Genomic DNA, 20,971 nt, shown 5'->3' with positions numbered 1-20,971 from the left:
TAGATGAATGACACAATTAAAAAAACTGATGATAATCAAGTTACATATCATGCTCACTGCTTACAGGAATTCAAAATAGCCTCCATTTCTATATATGCAACTTCTGCTGCCTTTTATCAAGCTTCGAGTTGCCCGTCTCACTTCGTTGGGCCGTGTCTTCATTACTTTGAATGTCAATCGAATTCTGAGAATCAGTTCTTCCCTGGTCTCTACAGGTTCTCTGTAAACTTTACTTTTCACAACCCCCCAAAAGTAGAAGTCTATGGGAGTAAAATCAGGTGAGCGTGGTGGCCAACTTACGGGTCCACCTCGGCCAATCCACCGGCCCTGCATAATTGTTATCAAGCCACCAACGGACGTTTCTATCATAATGAGGGAGGCAGCCATCCAACTGGAGCCACATATTCTGCCTCAAATTGAGAGGCACTTCTTTCATCAATTCGTGAAGCTCATTGACCAGAAAGCCCATAAAAACTTCACCATTTATTCTTGCAGGGAAAATGAAAGGTTCAACAATATTTTTATCAATCATGCCAGCCCAAACATTAATGAAAACTGATGCTGATATCGATATGGTCTATGATTATGAGGATTTTCCAAGGACCATGTATGTGTATTGTGAAAATTTACAGCACCAGTTCTTGTGAACGTACTTTTATCTGTGATCTGTCCATAAAATGTTTGAAACACAATCTTGTGCTAAGATCCAACGGCAAAACTGCATCCTTGAAACAGTATCAGGTTCATTCAACTCTTGAACTGGGGTATCATGAAATGGTCGAAAGTTATACTTCTTCAATATTCTTTGAACTATCACTCTTGAAACATCCAACATTCCAGCTGTCCACCGGATACTGGATCGAGGATTCTGCTCGAAATACTTTAGAATAAGATTTTCAAAAGCTTCAGAAATTGAGACGGGCCTCTCGTACCTTGAAACTAATCCTAGACCCTTACCATTTTGACATCTGTCAATCATAAAAACATATGAGATGGGTGTTTTCGGTCAGGAAATCGTCTCCTGTATACTCTCTCTGCCTATCTTGAATTGCATCCACACTCTCCATGCAAGGTAAATTTCATGAACGCGAAAACTTCTTACTAGCCAAAGTTGATTCATAATTATCATGCCAATCAACTGGAAAGCACACTGAAAATAGGCTGAAACACACACTTCTTGTTATTTTATTCAGGATTTATGGTACAGGAAATATGCAAGTTATTGAAAAAGTCATATCATTGTAGAATGTTAAAATGTTGATAAAAACTTGTGAATATTGTCAGAGAGAAATCAGGTGATTTCACCCTTAGGATCACCACTTGATGCATGCTGTTTGTGAATTTCCTTATTTTGAAGGTGTTCATTCCACATATTAGCAGTTTTCAACACTATCATGTAACTTACCTTTTCGAATTTATACTCATTCGAAAGCTTATGAAATGGAGAAGTTATTGAAATATTGAAACCACTATAATTACCCGGAGAAAAATCGAGAAAAAACTGTTTGAAATTTGACTTTGAATTTGAAGAATAGCAGTTTTTCAAGTCTAAGCCCTAATAAAAAACTACAAAATATCCAACAACAAATAAAATTACATTAATCTTGTTTGAAATGTTTTTCTCTTTTAAACAATACCCTTGAAATTAAAATTCGACCAGTAGTTTTCGAGCTATTGGGTATTTAATGACCGGAAGTAGGCATATTCTGAAAATCTCGAAAAATCGATATATCTCGAAAACTAAGGTCGATAGGAAAAAAGATTACTGAACATTTTTTGTCAGAAATGTCGAGTAGAATCTATGGTCAACGGCTGTTTCAACCTTGGTGGGACACTCTGTAAGAGTGAATAAAATTGTTATAAATTATTGTACTTCTAACTTCTAAGTACATGTTTTGTATCGCAACCAAGAACAAGAAGACTTGTATGTAATATACAGAGTGTTAATAAGCCTACATGTATAAATACAGGGTGTTTATGAACTCCTTACCAATACTCCAGGGCATTGTTCCTGGGTAAAAAACATATCTAAATATCATTTAAATTGTCCGAAAGTCTTCAGTTACTCACACAGCGGCCATTTTATCTGCTTTGATAAGCTACATTCTACAAGTTTACTACTTATAGATTAAATAAAACATCGTATAAGTTTTCTGCTTATATTGCATGTGCATTTTTGGAGAAAGAGTAATCAACTAAAATCCTGCATTCATTCCAGTCCGAAGGAAAATATATTCCTCCTCATTTGAAAGCGAAAATGTTGGGGGAAAGTTCAGAAAGGAAAGAACGACTATCGAGGCTGTCAAGGCAATTGAAAGGTCATATCAATCGACTTGCAGAGAATAACATGCACAGAATTGTTACCGAGGTAAGCACTCTTGTCATTAATCAATTCTTGATTAGACTCTTCTTTTGCAAACAATCATTTGCATTTATTAAATCAAAGTATAATATCATATTGATCATAGTTTAAAAATTTTCTAAATTTTGTAAAATTATTCAAAAATTTTCCAATTAATGGTGATTTGAGTGTGATATTTTTGTTTTTTATTCTGTTTTCAACCGTCAAAATTTAAAAATCTTAGTTTTCGTTGTTTTTGAGTGAAAATGGACTAAATTTTAGTAAAGTGAAATTATAACCCTATTTTGGACTTTGAAAATGTTATCTAAATTTGGGAGAGAAATAGTACAAGGAGTATCCTTAGTTTTTCTCTCCCAATCAGTGTTTCTTTGTAAAAAATATAAAAACATAATAAATTGTTTGTTTACTATTATATTAAATCCTAGTATAAAAAAATCAATGATTATTCAAGATGCCTGACTGTTTTATTTCAAGAATCTTTTTTTTAAATATGATATGTATACTTTATATTGATTCTTGAAGGAGTTGCTGTATTCAAATTGGGTGTCAAAAAATGAACGAATTACAGTATCTTTGGTCTGAATAAAGTAAATTGAGACTAGGCCCTCCACCCGACAAAACTTCAACATTGTCAAATAGTGTAAAATGGCAACTTTCTCGAATTTCTAATTAAACCACACGGGATTATTCGTAAAATATCATCCCCGATATTCAGGTGCTGCTAGTTGAGTTTTAGTGTTGAAAGAAACTTTTTTTAATAAAATTGAAAAAACTCGCAATATGTTTTTCTTAATTTTACTTCTCTAAAAATTATGGGATGTCGTTAAAAGTAAGATTTTTTATATCGAGATATTGGATAGAATGTTTCCTCTCGATTGGTTTGTAGATGATTTTAATCCAATCATTTTTTAAGTTTATAATTCTGTTCGTCAATGTCGAGACATTTCGAGCAGAAAACAAGACATTTTAGACATACTAGAAAATTCTCTTTTTCAAAACTGGAAGCGAGAAAATTGCTTTGAAATTATTTTGCCAATCGTCAAAAGTAGTCGAAAGAAGGTATCTCGGCATTTTTGATTTTCATACAATTCTGTAGTTTGATTATTATATATTTGAGAAAATTTCAATTTTACACAATTAGGCAACGTTGATATTTTTCCGTGTGAAGGGCCAAGTCTCAACTTAATTTGTTCTTACTATAAATTGAATTTAAAACGGAAATTCTTTTTCATACATTAGATTAGGGAAATTAATAAAAACAATATAAACATCTTGTAGTACCCTTTATTATTAAAAACTTAAAAATATTTCAACGACTAGTTTCGACCCTAACTTAGGTCAAGTTGAAAATGTAGAAAAAAATATTAACATGTTGATACTATATTATAATATGAACAATCATATGCTTATTTTTATATGATTTATTTTTTTTTATTAATTTATATTGTTTTTATTATTTTTTACAAAAGTAGCCCATATAAGTGAAGTGTTTTTATTAGATTAGGGATATCATGTTGTACTATTGAGCACCCATTCCCATATCAAACAGTTGCTGCCTCCGGCCTCGTTTTCAAAAATTTTACTGCATATAATCTTGAATAAATTACAAAAACCAAAAACTGGTACTTTTAAACAACCCCGACTTCCTTAGCACAGGGGTTAGGGGTGGGGAATTTTGATAATTATGCTCATCTCCTAACTATCTCAAACAGAGCTGCGGGGTCAACAATTATTGTGTTCCAAACATTTCCCTCTATACCTTGTTTTGAACATTTGTTGCCGGGACCATTGTGAATGGGTAATGATGATGATGATTATAATGATAACCATACAAAGGAACCTGAGATCACGTTGCTTATATTCTTATCGGGGCGATAAGGTGTTTCTGCAATTAAGGCTAAATTTCTAATATATCTTTTTTAACATTGCCTCATAAAAAATATAATATTCATGAAAAAATTATGCTTGAAGGATTAATTTGAAGTAAATCTACATTATGCTGAAGAAAACTGATTAATCACTGATCGAAAGAATAGTTCTGTCTATGCTGTAGATTTCATGTTCTTGAACATTTAGATTTCTTTGATCCTAGTCCTATATTATAGATGTTATAGATTTAATTTCAAAATAATGTGCTATTGTAATTGGATTGTTTAATGTAGACTAAAAATAATTTTTAAATTTTGATTTGATAAGAATTGGCAGGTTTATGATGTAAAAAATATCATGTTTCACCAAACTATCTCAATTATTAAATGATAATATTTTTATTAATCATGAAATGATTGCTTAAGTGAATGAAATTTTTTATTTGAGATAAAATAAAATGCTTGCAGATGGACCAGCTGTACATGCAAAACAGCAGGAATGACATGAATGAGACGCTGACCAAATTGATCTTCGAATCGTTAATTCAGCCTTTCCTCATTCCTGAGAGATTAGTTTCCGAGCATACAATGCTCATTGCAGCGTTGCATGCCAATGTTGGAACAGAAGTTGGTGAGTCTAATAACTTATTATATTCAAATTGAAAAATTCAAGTAGCCTAATGAATAATACATACAAAATTAGTTTTGAAAATTTCGCCTATTATACTCCTAAAATCGGCAGTTTTTCAGTGCTTTCCTGCGTAATCCCTCCGCTTTTACAAGAAAAATGAACAGAAAACGTTCAAATTTGGTACAGAGGCTCAGCTAAAGTTTAGACATTTTGTGTTGGGGACTTCAAAATTTCACCAAATATACTACACTATCTTTTTTTTCTTAGGACTACTTTTGAATATAAATAAAAATATAATTCTGAGTACCCTTTTTAAATTATTTCGTCACAACATGTTTCGGCTACTAATGTCATTTTCAAATGATTGGATAATATTTGTTTTATTTATTATCCAATCATTTGAAAATGACATTATTAGCCATTTAATATTTTAAAAAGGGTACTCAGATTTATATTTTTATTTATACTACAATATATTTATCCAATTTAATTGAAATATATTTTTGGAACCCTAAGGCCGGTTACAGAGCTCGACCGACCGTCAGTGCGTATGTACCATCCTGACCATACGCATCCATAAATCAGTTTTACACATTCAGAGCTCGACCGACCGTCAGTGCTTATGTACCATCCTGACCATACGCATCCATAAATCAGTTTTACACATTCAGAGCTCGACCGACCGTCAGTGCGTACGTCATTCGCGCTTGTCTTTTCCATTGATATTCCATGTATCCGTACGGAGCAGGACTGACGGCACGCATGCGCACGGTCAGGACCATGCGTTTTACACTGCGTACGAAGGCCATCGGTCGAGCTCGTGCGCATCCGTTCCATCGGTCGACTGACGCGCTATTGAAGCAAATAGAATCTTTCAGAGCTGTACTGATCAGTAGCCCGATCGCAATATAACCAATGTGCTGACACCTCTGCCCGACAATCAGCTGATATTGAATTTAATAGCATAATGAATGAATTCAATTAATAGTGTCATATTTGGATTCAGAGTTTTTTCTATATATTTCTTCAATCATTTCTAAATTTTTTATTGGAAAATTCATATATTATTATTATCTACATTTATTTGATCCGTAGCTTAAAGTGACTGCAAGTATTCCCAATGGTGATACAAGCTCGAAATAACTCATCAAAATTTCTGATGGACATTCAGAAGTACAGTAGTTGAAAAATTTATCTCCATCCTCAAGCAATGATGTAAATATGGTACTGAATTCCCCTTGAAATGCTCTTTGGGCGACCATCGGGTGAACTTGATATCTACGTCTTTTAATCTTTCGTCTACGAAGATAATAAGCTGCAATTAAACAATCTGTAAATGCGTCCATTTTGTGAGAAAAACTGATGTATGGATGCGTATGGAAAGGATGGTGCATACGCACTGACGGTCGGTCGAGCTCTGAATGTGTAAAACTGATTTATGGATGCGTATGGTCAGGATGGTACATACGCACTGACGGTCGGTCGAGCTCTGTAACCGGCCTTAGTTACATAGTTTAGATCAATCGGTGATTGAATCGAGTCTGAAAGCCCCTATTGATCATTTGACGGCATCAAGTTGACGTGAAAAATGCAGGCTAGTAGAGCGAGTCTGCTGGTCTCATTTCTGGCTGATTCAGCTGGGGCTGAATCTCTTTATTGAACGGATAAGGCGAGCGAAGCAAGTCTGCCGGCTAGTCATTAATAAACTACTCCATGGTTAAATTTCTTCGAAAATCTCTCTACTAGCTATCAAGCTACACGAATATTAAATTCAATTATTATCTATAATTAATTATGCTACATTATGGCTCTATTAGAATCTTATAAAACATTATTTATGAATTCTATAAAAAATGATAGTTATTTGTATATCTAGTGATAAGTACTGTTTTTTCTCCCTGAGAGAAAAGTTTGAAGCCCGAGGCGAAGCCGAGGGCAACTTTTTTCCTGAGAGAGAAAAAAAATTTTTCACTCTTGATATACACAACATTTTTCCTCTACCTACATTTTTATAAAAACTGCAAATGAAAAAAATAATTTTTAAAAACGTACGTGACCAAACAATGTGTTGCAACATAATCTAAAAAGTAAACAGCTAGGCTGGCTTGTAATCCCAGTTCTCCGCCCATGTCTCCGCCGACAGCGCCATGCGCTATCTGTCTGAGGCAAAAGTTGTAACAACAATGGCCGCCACAACTACAACTATGATGAAGTTCCCGTTTCAAATTTGATTAGTTAATGAGGAATATTCGTTGGCTGGTATTTTGAATAACATGGAATACAAAAAATTGATACATTTTTTAGTAGCCTATAGTGATATGAAGTTTGTAATAATTTTAGCATACAAACATAAATTTCATATATTGATCAAATGTCTGGTTGAGGTATTGAATTTAGTTGGTTTAATGACTACTCTATATGCTTCCTCATCTGAGCTTAGACCTTCTAACCTATTTCAAATGTACGTTTTTAAAATAGAGATGCTTCCCATTTTATTTAAATAGAGCTATTTTTACGCTCTAGGGAGTTTTCCTGTTTTTTCCTCCCGAGAGCGAAAAAGTGACACTCGTATTATGTTCCAGGGAGTAAAGTAAGCACTTTAGACAGGAGGTGGAGGAAAAGTTAATTTTACTATGGTAATCTAAGTTCTTAATTTATTTCACTCAATTTCAAATTCATAACTTGGAGTCTTCTTAGTTAAATCTTTAGGTGTTTGTGCATATTCAATGTTGATATGTCAAGGTTTAACTGAAACGACTTTTTTATATACTCAAATAGGCCTATAATGACGTGTGCTCTCTGTCTGTTGCAATAAACCTTTCATGTTTTAGTTATCATGTAAAATAAGTGTTCAAAATAAGGAGATTATTCAGCATTTTCTAATGAAATCGGTAATTATTTTACAGGAGCATTCTTTCTTCAAGATCTGATTGAGAAGTTTGATGAGACATTAAAGAAAGGCTTGAATGAAGATAAGAAAGATTTGGATAATATACTGCTTGTAATTTCTTATCTTTACATTTACAAGGTAAACTGCAATATTTCACCGTATAGAAGTAATTGTCATATTATTAGTTAATATATTCAATGATTTATACAATCAGTATACACACATATAGTAGCATACTTGTATTTATGTTGCTGCTGATTTAAACGGGCATTAGGCTATATCATGTTATTCCCATTTCCACTTGATTAAGGGTCATGTGCTATCACTACGTGTAACGCTGAACCACGCTTACTTGTAGATATGGTTGCATTTATCATAATGTGTTTCATACGGGGTTTAAACGAACAGCTGACATTTCACCATCTGCATATGGGCCTTAGTCAACTCATTCAATACATAATAGAAAAATACTAATATTTTAGTTTAAATTTCATAATGATTGACTTGAATGGTGATGGAAGGTAATGTAAAAGACAGCCTATCTAAACTACTTGAGAAAATACGTGAAGGTAAGGGATTTGGTATAGTACTCATTATTGTATGTAGTTTAATGAAATTCAATATTAATAGAATCATCTTACTAGCAAGGACTCTGTATGGTTGACGTTCATTTCATGTATAATCAGCTGTTTGGTCAATGTTTTTGTTCTTTGTGTTGATCATCTAAAATAATTATCAAAACATTTCGAATAAAACCAACATTGTCCTTTAAAGTAAAAACCCTAACCTAAACATTTACTTTTGAAGCATACTTAAACAGTAGCTTTTAGGCTATGTTCATCTAACCTTATAGGGTAGATAAACTGAAATCTGGAGGAACTGAGGCCCTCCCCTCTGTATCAGAAGCTTAGTGCTCAGCGAGTAAAAATAGGTGAAGAATTAATTAGAAGAGTCTGGCAGAAAGTAGGTACCGTATGATCATAGTACAATACTGTGTTAGTGTTAATTATTAAAAAACTATACCTGTAGGTGATTCATATTATAAATTTGAAAAATGTTTGCAATTCCCAAATACGGTATAATTATCTTTTAGAATTAAATGTTGATATGTCAAATTTACCGTATGCGGACCAAATTACCGTGATTACCGATTCTATAAGGTAATGGCTATTCCAACGCTCTTATATGGCTCTGAAACCTGGATACCCAAGAAGAAAGAATGGATCCGGTTACAGGCTGCCGAAATGAGGTATAAAGAGTAGTGAAAGGAGCGAGCTCAACATAATCTTCATGTAGCAGAAGATTGAAGAGAATCAGCAAAACTGGAAGAATCATGTTGAAAGGATGAAGAGTGACAGGCAGTCATGTTGTATAACCCGGATGGAAGGAGAAGTGTGGGCAGACCTTGGAGAGATTGATGTCGGAACAGGCAAATAGTCTCCCTTATTCCTTGTAGGAAGACGACGACGACGACCAATTACGGTATGAAGCCTCCTCATGCTTCTAATTACAGATTTATCATGAATGATTTCAAGAAGTGCAGTTATTAGCAGTTATTTTTTATTTCTGCTGACGCTACACAAATAGTAGGTAGTTAATGAGAAAGGGACGAATGAAATTAAGTAAGCTCCGAACCACCGTAAGGTCTTGACTGATATTCGTAATTAGCAGAGCGAGCAGTGGCGGCGCTTCCATAAGGGCCAAGTGGGCCGGGCCCCCCCACCCAAATGAAACAGTAAAATACATTTTAAAATGCTTTAGGTTATGTGGCTAATTATTATTGAATAAAGTACAATATAAATCAATTTTGAACTGTGAACTGGTAAAAATTCTCGTTGAAATACCATGCAAATGCAACCGTGGCCATTGTAAAATACGTACGAGTTCAACGATGGCCACAAATCATTACGTAGCACATTTAAGGGCCCCAGAATTCGGGCCCTTCCAGCTCTCATAAGAACGTATTGGCAAGACAACGCAAGCCGGCGGCGCTAGACTGGCTGGAAGCAATGCATTGATATACGGAGCAAGTGGGCCAGTTTGCGGAGCTGGCCCATTGCACGTTGATTCACACTATTCTCGCTCAGACTGCTGAGCGCTAGTATAACTTTGTTTACATGCCAGCCATCATGTGAAAAGTGAATTGCATCCGAATTGGCAACAGGTTTTTTATTATTCTATGAAGTTAATAAGTTAATACTTTCAACTATTATGCTAATATTTGCATAAATTAATAAGCAATAATCCAACTGTAATGATTGCGGTTGTGAATATAGAGGCGTGATTTTATTGTGAAGTGCTATATTAGTGTGTGGTGATCTTGATTTAAATGAGGTTGGGTCTACTTTGACAATTCTTTTGGTGAGTTGCATATTATGTTGTTTTAATTTAGTTTATAGAATAATAAAGTTTAGTTTAGTTTTTTAGAAGAATGGGTTGTGAGGGTGGTCTCGCTAACTAACAATGGCAACGAGGTAACTAATCGAATTCACTCAATCGAAAAACATCAAACTCATCTTCTTGCCTCCAAATAGAATAATAAAGTTTAGTTTAGTTTACTTTAAACTAAAGTTTAGTTTATAGACTAACTGCGTAACAACTTGTAAAGTTGAATATGCTTTATAAAGCATCCCCCTTCCCATCCACACCTCCAACCATTCCCACCACTGGCCCACCCAACTGTTCAGGACAAGCGCCGTCACTGAGAGCGAGGCCAACGTTAACCAACCGAAATAACAAGCGACCGTTCATTAAAACTGATTAATGTTTGATTGCAGGTATGTCACTCAGTATTGATTTACGACATTCTCAACCGTATTATTTGCAGCAGAAATTCACTGGGGGAGAAAGAAGTCGAACTCCTTCTTGTTGTTCTACGTTCAGCAGGATTTTGCTTGAGAAAGGATGATCCTTTAGCACTGAAGGACCTCATTATGAAAATCGAGACTCAAGCTTCAAGTGTAGCTAATAAGTAAGTTCAGTCATGCTGAATAATATCATTAGTTAATTCATTCATTTCTCTTTATTTTTAAAGCCGCATTGGATTACATAAACTCAACAAATTGAAATAGTATATTTCGCACCTAGGGCCGAAAATGAGACTTTTCCGGCTCGAAATCGGTTTTCAAGTCCGAGGCCGTAGGCCGTGGACTAGAAAAGATTGAGAGCCTGAAACACATTTTTGCCCGTGGTGCGAACGCTATTTTTTCGCCACACAGAAAAATCGAATTTGAATAGTTTATAATATATCTTATCTGTATTTCATTCATCCAAATAAAATGATAGTATCTTATTGCAGAATACTTTATTCAATTCTAGAAGCATAAACTGATTCCTTTTCATAAACTATTTTGTAAACACGTTCACATCAAATCAGCATCAGCTGACTTCAATGTTATTTTACAGCCCCAGGGCTGTAAAAATTTTACCGGCCTGGTCAGAAAATAATCACTTTCGACCTCCATATGACGCACGAAAACCAGCTCATTACATCCAGGTGGGGCGAAAAATGTTTAATAATATTATTGCCTTGGAGCTCCCCTATTATTCGTATTTTTCCCCTTGATTTCTCCAGTAATCAATTTCTCAATTTCTCCGACCTTTTGCGACGCTCCCCATTCGAAATCACCATCGCCCGTCGTCGGGTAGCAACAGCTTCCCGCTGTTGAAGCCTTTGGTTTTCAGCTTCTGATAGTTTCCGGACTTAGCCTTCAGGTCTTCTATTGAAATTTGGAGCTCATTGATATCTTTAATCCACCGGGGCTGACAATTTCTGTTTATAGAGAAATTTACTATTTGTTTGGAAATCCCGGAAGAATCAGTTCTCAAGAGATTTACAAAGAATTTTGAATCAAAGATTCTCTTTTTCCTCATCTGATTAACTAATGGTTGTGAGTTTTTATACACTTTTAACTTTGAAATAGGATCCCAGAATCCATTGCAGAAACATCTCTTATTCAAACATTTTCTGATTATTTTACTTTACAATTTTGAGATTTTATGCTTGAATTGATTTTGAGAGACGAAAATTGTTTCACTGCCATAAGTGATTTCTGGGAAGATTATTGGGTTGTAATGGCGGAGCTTGGAATTTATTGAGAGGCATTTCTTTTCATAAACATTTTGTGTTTGCTTTGCGGAATTTGATAGTTTCTTTAATCTATCTATCCATGATATTTTGTCATTTTTATCTTTTGTGATCTGTTCGCCCTGATACCTGAAGCTGTCGACTTGCTCAATATCGTTTTCCATTGAATGATGTTGATCAGAAATATTCTACTATATTCTTGATTGCAGGTTGAATAATGCTCCTTGCAGCTCTAGCTTATGTGGGCATTATCCGCAATAATAAATTCACTCAATCACTAATTAATTTACAGATTCAAATTAAGTTTTTAACCAACCAGAGCAGCTAAATTCTCAACTTTTAATGTCTAGAAAGTAGTACAGAATGATCACATACACATTCAATAATCAATCAAATAATTTTTGTTTCAGTTCTCGTGTCAAATTCATGCTGAGTGTTCTAAGAGCTATCAAGAACAACAACACTACAAAAGTGCCGCAGTATGATGCAAACCGATATGATCATTTGAGGAAAATTCTAAAAACTGTTGTTCAAAAAGGCAAATATATCTCTGAGCTGAAAATATCTTTGGAGGACCTTTTGAATGGTAATAGTGTCTATTATTTGTCTATTACTAACAATGATCACGTAACTTGTCAAAATAGTCATATCATTTCCAAAACTGAAGAATAAAAATGTAAAACGAAATTTATGATGGAAATAAATAAATTATTCATTCGATTGAAATTAACTCACGATTCGAAATGATGGAATTGAACTTGCAGCCCTAAACTGCTTTGTTTATAAAATTTCATCAATATTTTTCCTCCTTAAATTTCCATAATTTACATTTTTTATTTCATTCTTTCTCTGTTGGGAAGTGATGCTTTTCGTCTGATTATCTTGTATCTTATACAAATTCTACAAGACGGTCTTAGGTTTTATTTGTGTTAAAGGACATGTTAATACAGTAATTGAATTTTGCCTTGTGCTTCTAATAAAAATTCTCCAAAGGACATAATTATGTGAAGTTGACTTCTATGCTATATTTTCAACTTCATTCATTGACACTGTTCTTAGATATCGGATAATTGTCTGATTTTCTTAATATTGCTAGTTGTTCTTTTCTCAAATAATTTCACTTTTCACGATTTTTGTTGAAATTCTACAGCCGAGAGCCGAGGAAGATGGTGGATTGTGGGCTCAGCTTGGGCGCGAGATTCAAAAGACGACAAAGAAGACAGAGAGGCTGCAACATCCAGTGCAGCCACTGCAGCCACCAGCATCACCTTTACTTCCAAACTCCTTGATCTCGCCAAAAAACAACGTATGAACACTGATGCCAGGCGAAACATATTCTGCATCCTCATGTCTGCTGAAGTAAGTAGTATATTGGCTTGAAAATATATAAAAATATATTCACTGAAGTAATGTTTGAAAATTGAGGATGATTTCTATGATTATTACACTATTAATTAATTATTATTAAACGAAAATCCAAATTTTATGGATTGAACATAAACGTCAACGTATTCTCATTTCTATAGACTATGATAGAGAGAGATTGAAAGCTGGAAATAGGGCATACTTCAGCCTACAGAAAATCCTTAGATCAAGGCTGTTAAGCTGGAGCAGTAAAATTGAAATTTATAGGACAGTTCTGCGACCAGTGGTGATGTATGCTTGTGAAACATGGGTGTTGACAAGTTGTGATAAGATGCTGTTGAATCGATGGGAGAGAAAAATCCTAAGAAGAATTTATGGGCCAGTGTTAGAGGCTGATAAGTGGCGACTAAGAGAAAATGATGAGCTCTATAATCTGTATGGGCAACCGAGCATTGTTACTGAAATTAGAAGAGCACGTATTCGTTGGTTGGGCCATGTGGAACGTATGCCGGAAACCCGTACAGCGCGTATGTCTCTGTATCAGCAACCAGGGGGACAAAGAAAGCGTGGCCGACCACGCAAGAGATGGTTGGACGACGTGGAGGCAGACCTTCAATCCTTGGGCGTGAGAAGGTGGAGGCAGCGAGCACAGGACAGAGATGCATGGAAAAGGCTTGTGGAGGAGGCCAAGGCTCTTCAAGGGCCGTAGAGTCAATGAGTAGTAGTAGTATAGACTATGATTATTGTTTTCATCTTGAGGATTCTCGTTTTAGGCTGGAAAATTAGGATATAAGGAGATTCTTACATGTTTATACAACTAATTGATTCACTTTTTAAAAATATTGGTTTCGATTACTACTGATAAAATATCAAGTGATGAAAAATATGGAAAATTATCTTGAAGGATTCTTAATATTATATCTCATCTTGTATCTCAACTAAAGTTTAGGAAAATAAAAACATGACTTTGAGAAAGAAGTATTCAATTTTCTTCATTGCCTGAGAGCGTTTCAATATTCAACAAAATCTAGAATTAGTTGTTCCTCGCAGCTTCTTAAAAGTCTTCTCTTTTGTTATTTTGAAAGACTAATTACATACACGATTCTAACGAATATTCCAGTTAATCCAATATATTATCAGCAATCAGTGAATCTTGTAAACAGAGCTAGCTTTACTTGATTCTCAGTCCAAGTCTAAAGGAAAGCTAGTACTTCTCTAGCAGTTTAGTACACCGTGTTTGGAAAAAAACAGTTCATTATAGTTACTATAAAAAATTAATTTGTCCTTAATTATTTAGGCTTATTAAAGACTTATACTAGAAATGAAATACATTCAATCAACGTCAACGTAAACAAAAAAGCATTCATTGAATTATTAATTGAGACAATTGTTAATGCTGGGCCTCTACAGTTTCTGATTGAGGGCTGTGAGCTGATATCTCCCTCTGCTACCATTTTCTGGGGGTTTTTGTGGGCTCTTTTGGTCCTCCCATGTGGACTCCTTACTGAAGCGCTCAAGTTCAGCAGCCTATGCCATGTCAGGCTCATAAAGGTTTTGGTTCCCCTGACAATAATCACTGCATATTGAGGCTATTATGAGCCTCTTCTTGCATTTAGGATTCTACTTTGGTATGGCTCAGCGCACTCTAGCTGTTTTTCGGGTCCAAAAGAGGATCTTGAGGCTCATGCTTGATAAGCCAGTCGGTTCTCCTGCAGATCATTATTTACCCAACATAGAATATTGACTGTCCCCAGGCTGTATGTGTTCCATTTGTCAGTCTTCGCATATAGAGTGAAAGATGATGATGACTGGTGCGGACATTCATCATCATTTTCCCGGCCACCTACCGGGAAAACCGGGAGAACCTTGTATTCCTCATGATCTTACTAACCGGGAAAAATACCGTGAATTCCTCATGAATTTTTCATAAATTTCAATTAAATTTAGGAAAGAACTGTACAGTAACAATAAACTCAAATAAAAAAATACTCGATGGATAGCAATAATGATTGGCAATGTTTTTGAACTACCTAACCTAAAAAAATATCTAAAAGCATCGATATTCTTGTCATGTCAAAAATTATCAATAAATTTGGAAATTTAAATATGCTATTCGCAATTCGTCATGGAAGATCAAACTGAATATTTCCATAATAAATTCTTTACGAATGTATCTTGTTCCTCAAATACCGCGGATACTCTACCTGGAAAATTTGAAATTTTACTCTGAAAAACCGGGAATTACTCATGATTTTTTATTTTAAAATGGGTGGCCATCCTCTTATGGCACTCGGTCCAGATTAGAGAAGAACAGCACCGTACGAACTTTTATGAATTGAACCCAAATCATATGGGTAAAAAAGTATTCAACGCCCTGCCATTGAATTTGCAGTCGATCCAGCGATTTAAAGTAGGCTTGAAAGAATGACTTGAACAGGAATACCTTCATAAATTATTATCAGAGTCTCTTTGATATTGATGGGTAAAAATTTTTTTATCAAATATGTAAGTTCCATTATGTGTACATAAATGTTCTAAATGGAAGTTTTTATTATTTTAGAGGCTAGGGACTTATTTTTGTATGTTTTTAAGCTTAGTGACTGATCAATTAATATCGTGTTTATGTTCTCACCTTTAATTAATTCTGTATTTGGTCATTTTATTGTATAGTAGTCCATTTTCTATTTTGTAATTGTTTTTGTTTCTGAATTCATTGTATGACAATTGTCTATATAGTTTTTACTGTTCATGACAAGTAAATAAATGAGAATATGAATATGCATTCCTTTTTGATTACTTTTAACAAAATAACTTTCAATTACAGGACTATCTAGATGCTTTTGAGAAGCTATTGAAGCTGGGACTCAAAGGACATCAAGAGCAAGAAATGTTTAATGTTATAATGCATTGCTGTATTCAGGAGAAAACCTACAATCCTTACTATGCATATCTGGTAGCGCGGCTCTGCACCTGCAATAGGAAGTTCGTGGTAAGTGCATGCATTTCCTTCAAAATACCCAACATCAATTCAAACAAGCTCTAGCTCAATTTACATCTACCTGTATACTCGGATGTGAATTTCATAATTACCAATTATTATGTTCTTGGCGTATCAAATACAATATAATTGTATTGTATTAACATTTTAGTAAAACTACTAGACTCCAATGTTTTCAAAAGTAGATTTTTAATTACTACAGTCTCTCCAAAGGTCCAATGATACCAGAGACTTGCTAAGAAGATATTTCTTTTTTTACAAAGACTTTTCCTAATCAAGATGCCCCTTAGCAAATATTTCTTTTTTTACAAAGACTTTTCCTAATCAAGATGCCCCTTAGCAAATGATTATTTCTCCAAAGATAATGTTTTCTGACTTTCTTGATATTCGCTGTAGGCGTCAACTGATATCCCCTCTATCATTGCCAACGAATGGGGAAATTGGCCACCATTTAACACGTAAAGTATAGGTCGAAATAGATAAAAGTCCGTTTATAATATTAGTTAAACATTTCTTGTGGCTATTTTCTTGTGACACCCGATTGTTACAATCTAGATGTGAAATTCGAAATCCCTCTGGGCGTATTTTTGTGCTCTACAAATCTTTGAATTTTTGATCCTTGAGGTGTCCTTAAGCGCGCCTCTCCACTAGGAAATACTGAAATGAAGTGCATCTAACGGGTGATTCTCATAGAACTTAATTTCATGAACTTATATCATTGTGCAAAATATCACTGTGAGGACAATATAGATGGTGATGATGGTTGAAGCTAAAAATTGGGTGTTTTTCACAATACAAGGAGCATTGTTGTCAGGTGTACCTGGAAATGTATATGAGATAGAACGCTCTACCTAGTCACAGATTGTAGAGCACAAAATTACGCCCAGAGGATTTCGAATTTGACATCTAGATTGTAACAATCGGGATATATTGTTGATCAAATACTAAATATAATCAAAATTGATTTTTTTCTTGAAATTTCACTCATTTTTGAAAAATTATAACTCAGTACTCATTGGAGATAGAGAGTTCCGAATGATTCCATATCATTCAGAATTTTATAATCTTGATAAAAGGCGAGAGAAAATTTCTCTGCCCGATCACTGGATTTGGCGGGAATAGCTGAAAACGGGAAAATGAACCGAAAATACGAGGATTTTGGGCCACTCTGTATATAGTACAAGGAAATTTTGCATGAAGAATTTGGTTCTGGACTTCTCTCATGTATCCAAATAATGTATTAAAAACCAGAACTACAATATAAATTGCAAGCACATTCCCTTTTTCAGGACTATAGTGATGATGTATGCCAGCTGAAATAACAAAGAATTATGAAATACTACCTTTGAATTAATCAAAACTCAAACTTAAAATGCTGTTTTAATGTTTTTTTTTTAAATTAAGTTTCTCCTTTTCAATGATTGATTAGTTTTCAAAATTAACCCGATTTTTTTGTATTAGTCTAGTTTTTTAGAAGAATTTCAATAATCCTTTTTGCAGTAAATATGCATTATTTCTCAATTTTGAAAAAATGCACCCTCTCTTTGCGGTTTTAAGAATAATTTTTTATTTTCCTTATTCTGCTAAAAATAATGACATTAAGAAAAGAAACATGGGTAAAACCCATGGTTAGTACCTTAATAAATGTAAATTAGTATGGCTTTTATTCTTGTCCTTGGTCATGGGCCTGGAAGAATATAAAATATGAGTTGTAGTCTCCAGTATGATAACATTTTTAGACGTGATTTTGAACATAATAAAGAGTAAAGACTAAAGGGCATTCCTGCGCTTTAATATAATTATATAATCTATTAGTCTGAAGTAATATATGATAATAAATAATGTAATTTTTAGTACAAATATTATTTATAGTTCTTTGATTTTAATTTTTCTGAATGAATAATTGATACTATGAAAGCTATTATTTTAAGACTTGAAATTATGGAAGTGAAACAGTACACGAGTTTTAACTCTGTCTTTCGGAACAAAAAAAACCAACCAAACTCCAGCTACCAAGCTACTAAACACCTACAATAATTGAATATTCTTTTACCTTTTTAGATGATGTTCCAGTATCACCTATGGGATCGTTTTAAAGAATTGAAAGATTTGAAACGATTTCAAATAACAAATATGGCCAAATTGTTAGCGCATCTATTACTACAGAACTTGTTACCTCTTTCAGCACTCAAGGTGAGTATATTGAACTTTTTCCAGTAGATAAATTGACGAGCTTCAAATAAGCAAGGTGTCTGAATGTATTTTTTTCTGATGATTGCCACATAATCTTGTGCTAATACATGGGTGATGGGATAAGATTATCAAATAACAATGTCCATTACATAGCCAAGTTTAGTCAATCTTTTCAAGTTATTAGGATTATAGATAGCTATGGATTTTGTTATAAGTTATAGTAGGCTAGTCCAGTCAAATGGTCGTTTTTCAGGAAACAGCACCGAAAGAATAATTTTTCTCGACGGTACTATAATTATGTATTATGGGGCGCTGAATTCGAATCTGAAATTTGTTAACACGCCAAAGGGCGGCTTCACCCCCAAAACCCTAAAAAAACAAAAATTTCGTTTTTTATTTTTCCATTTAATCTCGAAAACTTTTGTTTTTGGAGAAAATTCATTCTGTACAAACTTGAAGATAATAAAATTTTCAATAAATTGAGTGGTCGCGCAGGACTCTATGATTGTTTCCGGAGCTACGAATTTTCAAAAAAGGGTATTTTTTAAGGGGTAAAAATTATGCAATACTACCACTTCTACCCTATACAACTTGAATATTTTCCTAGTAATGATTCATAAAAAACACACAACGTGAAAGAACAATTAATTCTGAACAGGATTCCTTAGAATTTTCGAATTTAGTAGAGGGTGGAGGGGGAATCGAGTGTCATAACTTTGATAAAAAAAATAGAAAATTCCTCCTTGAGTGTATTTTAGCCCATATTTACATGCACAAAAAAGACCAAATTCTATATTCAAAACTGTGTATCTTGGTAACCCGAAATGATAAAAAATGATACTTGGTCTTGATTTGAAGAACAGAATCTCTTTTTTCATGTGAGGTAAATGATTTTTGTAAAAATATAATCGTGAAGTAAGATACGTTTGTTTCAAAAAATCAAGAAATTCGCGATATTTCCCTCATTTTCACAGTCTCAACAGTTTTTCGATAATAAACAGTGATGCAAGATGGATTTAAGGCAACGCTTATAGAGCATGTAATTCTCTTTCATTTGAGACTAATCGCAAGTTTCTATAATGTATCATACTCGTTTTAGAGACTCTTGAATAACAGTAAAATCGCAGAAAAAATGAAAAAAAAAATAAAAAGCTTCGTTTTTTCCAATTGGCTGTAACTTTGAAACGGTATTGAAATCAGAAGTATAATTCATGGGAGTGAAAAGAGGAGAAAATTCTCTACAACCTTGACTACTTTTTGGATTTTTTATCTAAAGTGTTTCACAAGATACGCTACTTTGAATATGCGAGACTGTGAAAATATCGAAAATTTCTCGCATTCTCGTATACCCAATAAAGGTATGCACCTATATACAAGGTGGCTTAGCTTGATAGGCTTTGATAATAATTTATCAAAATTATATTTGTTCCTATACAAATTCATTTATAGTCACATAATATTCACAGATATACAGTTATTAATTGTACAAAAGATCATAAGGCTCACTATAAGGTTGTTTATATTCACATCTTGTATTTGATTTGCAGGTTATTGAGTTTGCTTCACTTGAAAGGCCCAGCGTTCGTCTTCTACGACAAATATTCTTGACCGTACTTCTCAGTGATAATGAGGAGGAAATTGCCACTGTGTTCTCTAGAGTCTCCCAACCACCGAAACTTCACATCTTCAGGGAAAGCATCCGTCTGTTCTTGCATCAATTTCTTTTGAAACATCAACCTGATTCAGTGTTACTCAAAAATAGAATTCAGATGGCCGAAAGCTTACTGATGGGCGTCAACATTAACGAGAACTTAAACTCTACAATGTTCTAAAGAATGTAAAAATTTATTTTTCAGTGTATATTTCGTAATATTTACGTTTTATGTTTAGTTATGATACGTGATTTAATTCCAGAAACGTTTGTGGAGGTTTTTTTGAAGTTTACTTATCACTAATACTTCATCTATACAAATGATTTGATTGTATGATGTTGAGGTATTTCTCCAAAATTGAAAGAAGACGTTGATGTTGTCAATATATATAGCCTACCATATAGTAACATATGGTACTATATATATACCATATAGTGGTATTGACAACATCAACATCTTATTCTTCCAACTTCTATACAAATCCAAAGTATTATGGAACAGTGAAGATGTTCATTTTTAAAAATATTACTGTACTTACTTTACTCATTAACATTTCCATGAAAACTACGCTGTTACGTCGTGCCTCTTATCCAACGTTTCTAGGAAGTCTTCTTATTCTATCCCAACAATTCAGTGGAAATAATATTGAAACTCGATGAAGGAATTACATAATTTTGCGATTAATACTCGAATCTTGTGCATGTGTAGTAATCATATTTGCTACTGCACAAGCAACTTATATTTATTTATTTATTAGGTTAGCACAAACAATACAATGATCGGAAAAGAAAAAACAGGCTATTGCCCAAAACTTCTTCAATTTCCAATTGTCCAAATATTATACATAGGCTATGTACATTTCAATTTTCTACACCAAATCACAATCTGAGAATATAGATTGGAATAAAACGAACAATTTTAAATT

General features: G+C 33.9%; 1 protein-coding gene across 2 annotated transcripts in view; it reads left to right on the top strand.

The window, feature by feature from the left end:
- Positions 1 to 20,814, top strand: part of LOC111051583 (nucleolar MIF4G domain-containing protein 1) — a 30,575-nt gene extending 9,761 nt beyond the window's left edge. For both annotated transcript variants that reach the window (XM_039443801.1, XM_039443795.1), the window contains 9 exons: positions 2,219 to 2,368; positions 4,699 to 4,861; positions 7,768 to 7,889; positions 10,529 to 10,722; positions 12,249 to 12,424; positions 12,989 to 13,197; positions 16,028 to 16,192; positions 18,263 to 18,394; positions 19,942 to 20,814. In XM_039443801.1, coding sequence (XP_039299735.1) covers positions 2,219 to 2,368; positions 4,699 to 4,861; positions 7,768 to 7,889; positions 10,529 to 10,722; positions 12,249 to 12,424; positions 12,989 to 13,197; positions 16,028 to 16,192; positions 18,263 to 18,394; positions 19,942 to 20,226 — 1,596 coding nt within the window. In that variant the 3' untranslated portion in view covers positions 20,227 to 20,814. The remainder of the gene's footprint in view (positions 1 to 2,218; positions 2,369 to 4,698; positions 4,862 to 7,767; positions 7,890 to 10,528; positions 10,723 to 12,248; positions 12,425 to 12,988; positions 13,198 to 16,027; positions 16,193 to 18,262; positions 18,395 to 19,941) is intronic.
- The last annotated feature ends 157 nt before the right edge of the window (positions 20,815 to 20,971 follow it).

Source organism: Nilaparvata lugens, chromosome 1 (genome assembly GCF_014356525.2).
Source record: "Nilaparvata lugens isolate BPH chromosome 1, ASM1435652v1, whole genome shotgun sequence".
Lineage (NCBI taxonomy): Eukaryota > Metazoa > Arthropoda > Insecta > Hemiptera > Delphacidae > Nilaparvata > Nilaparvata lugens.
The sequence above is the reverse complement of the archived record's forward strand: the minus strand, read 5'-3'. Positions and strand labels throughout refer to the sequence as shown.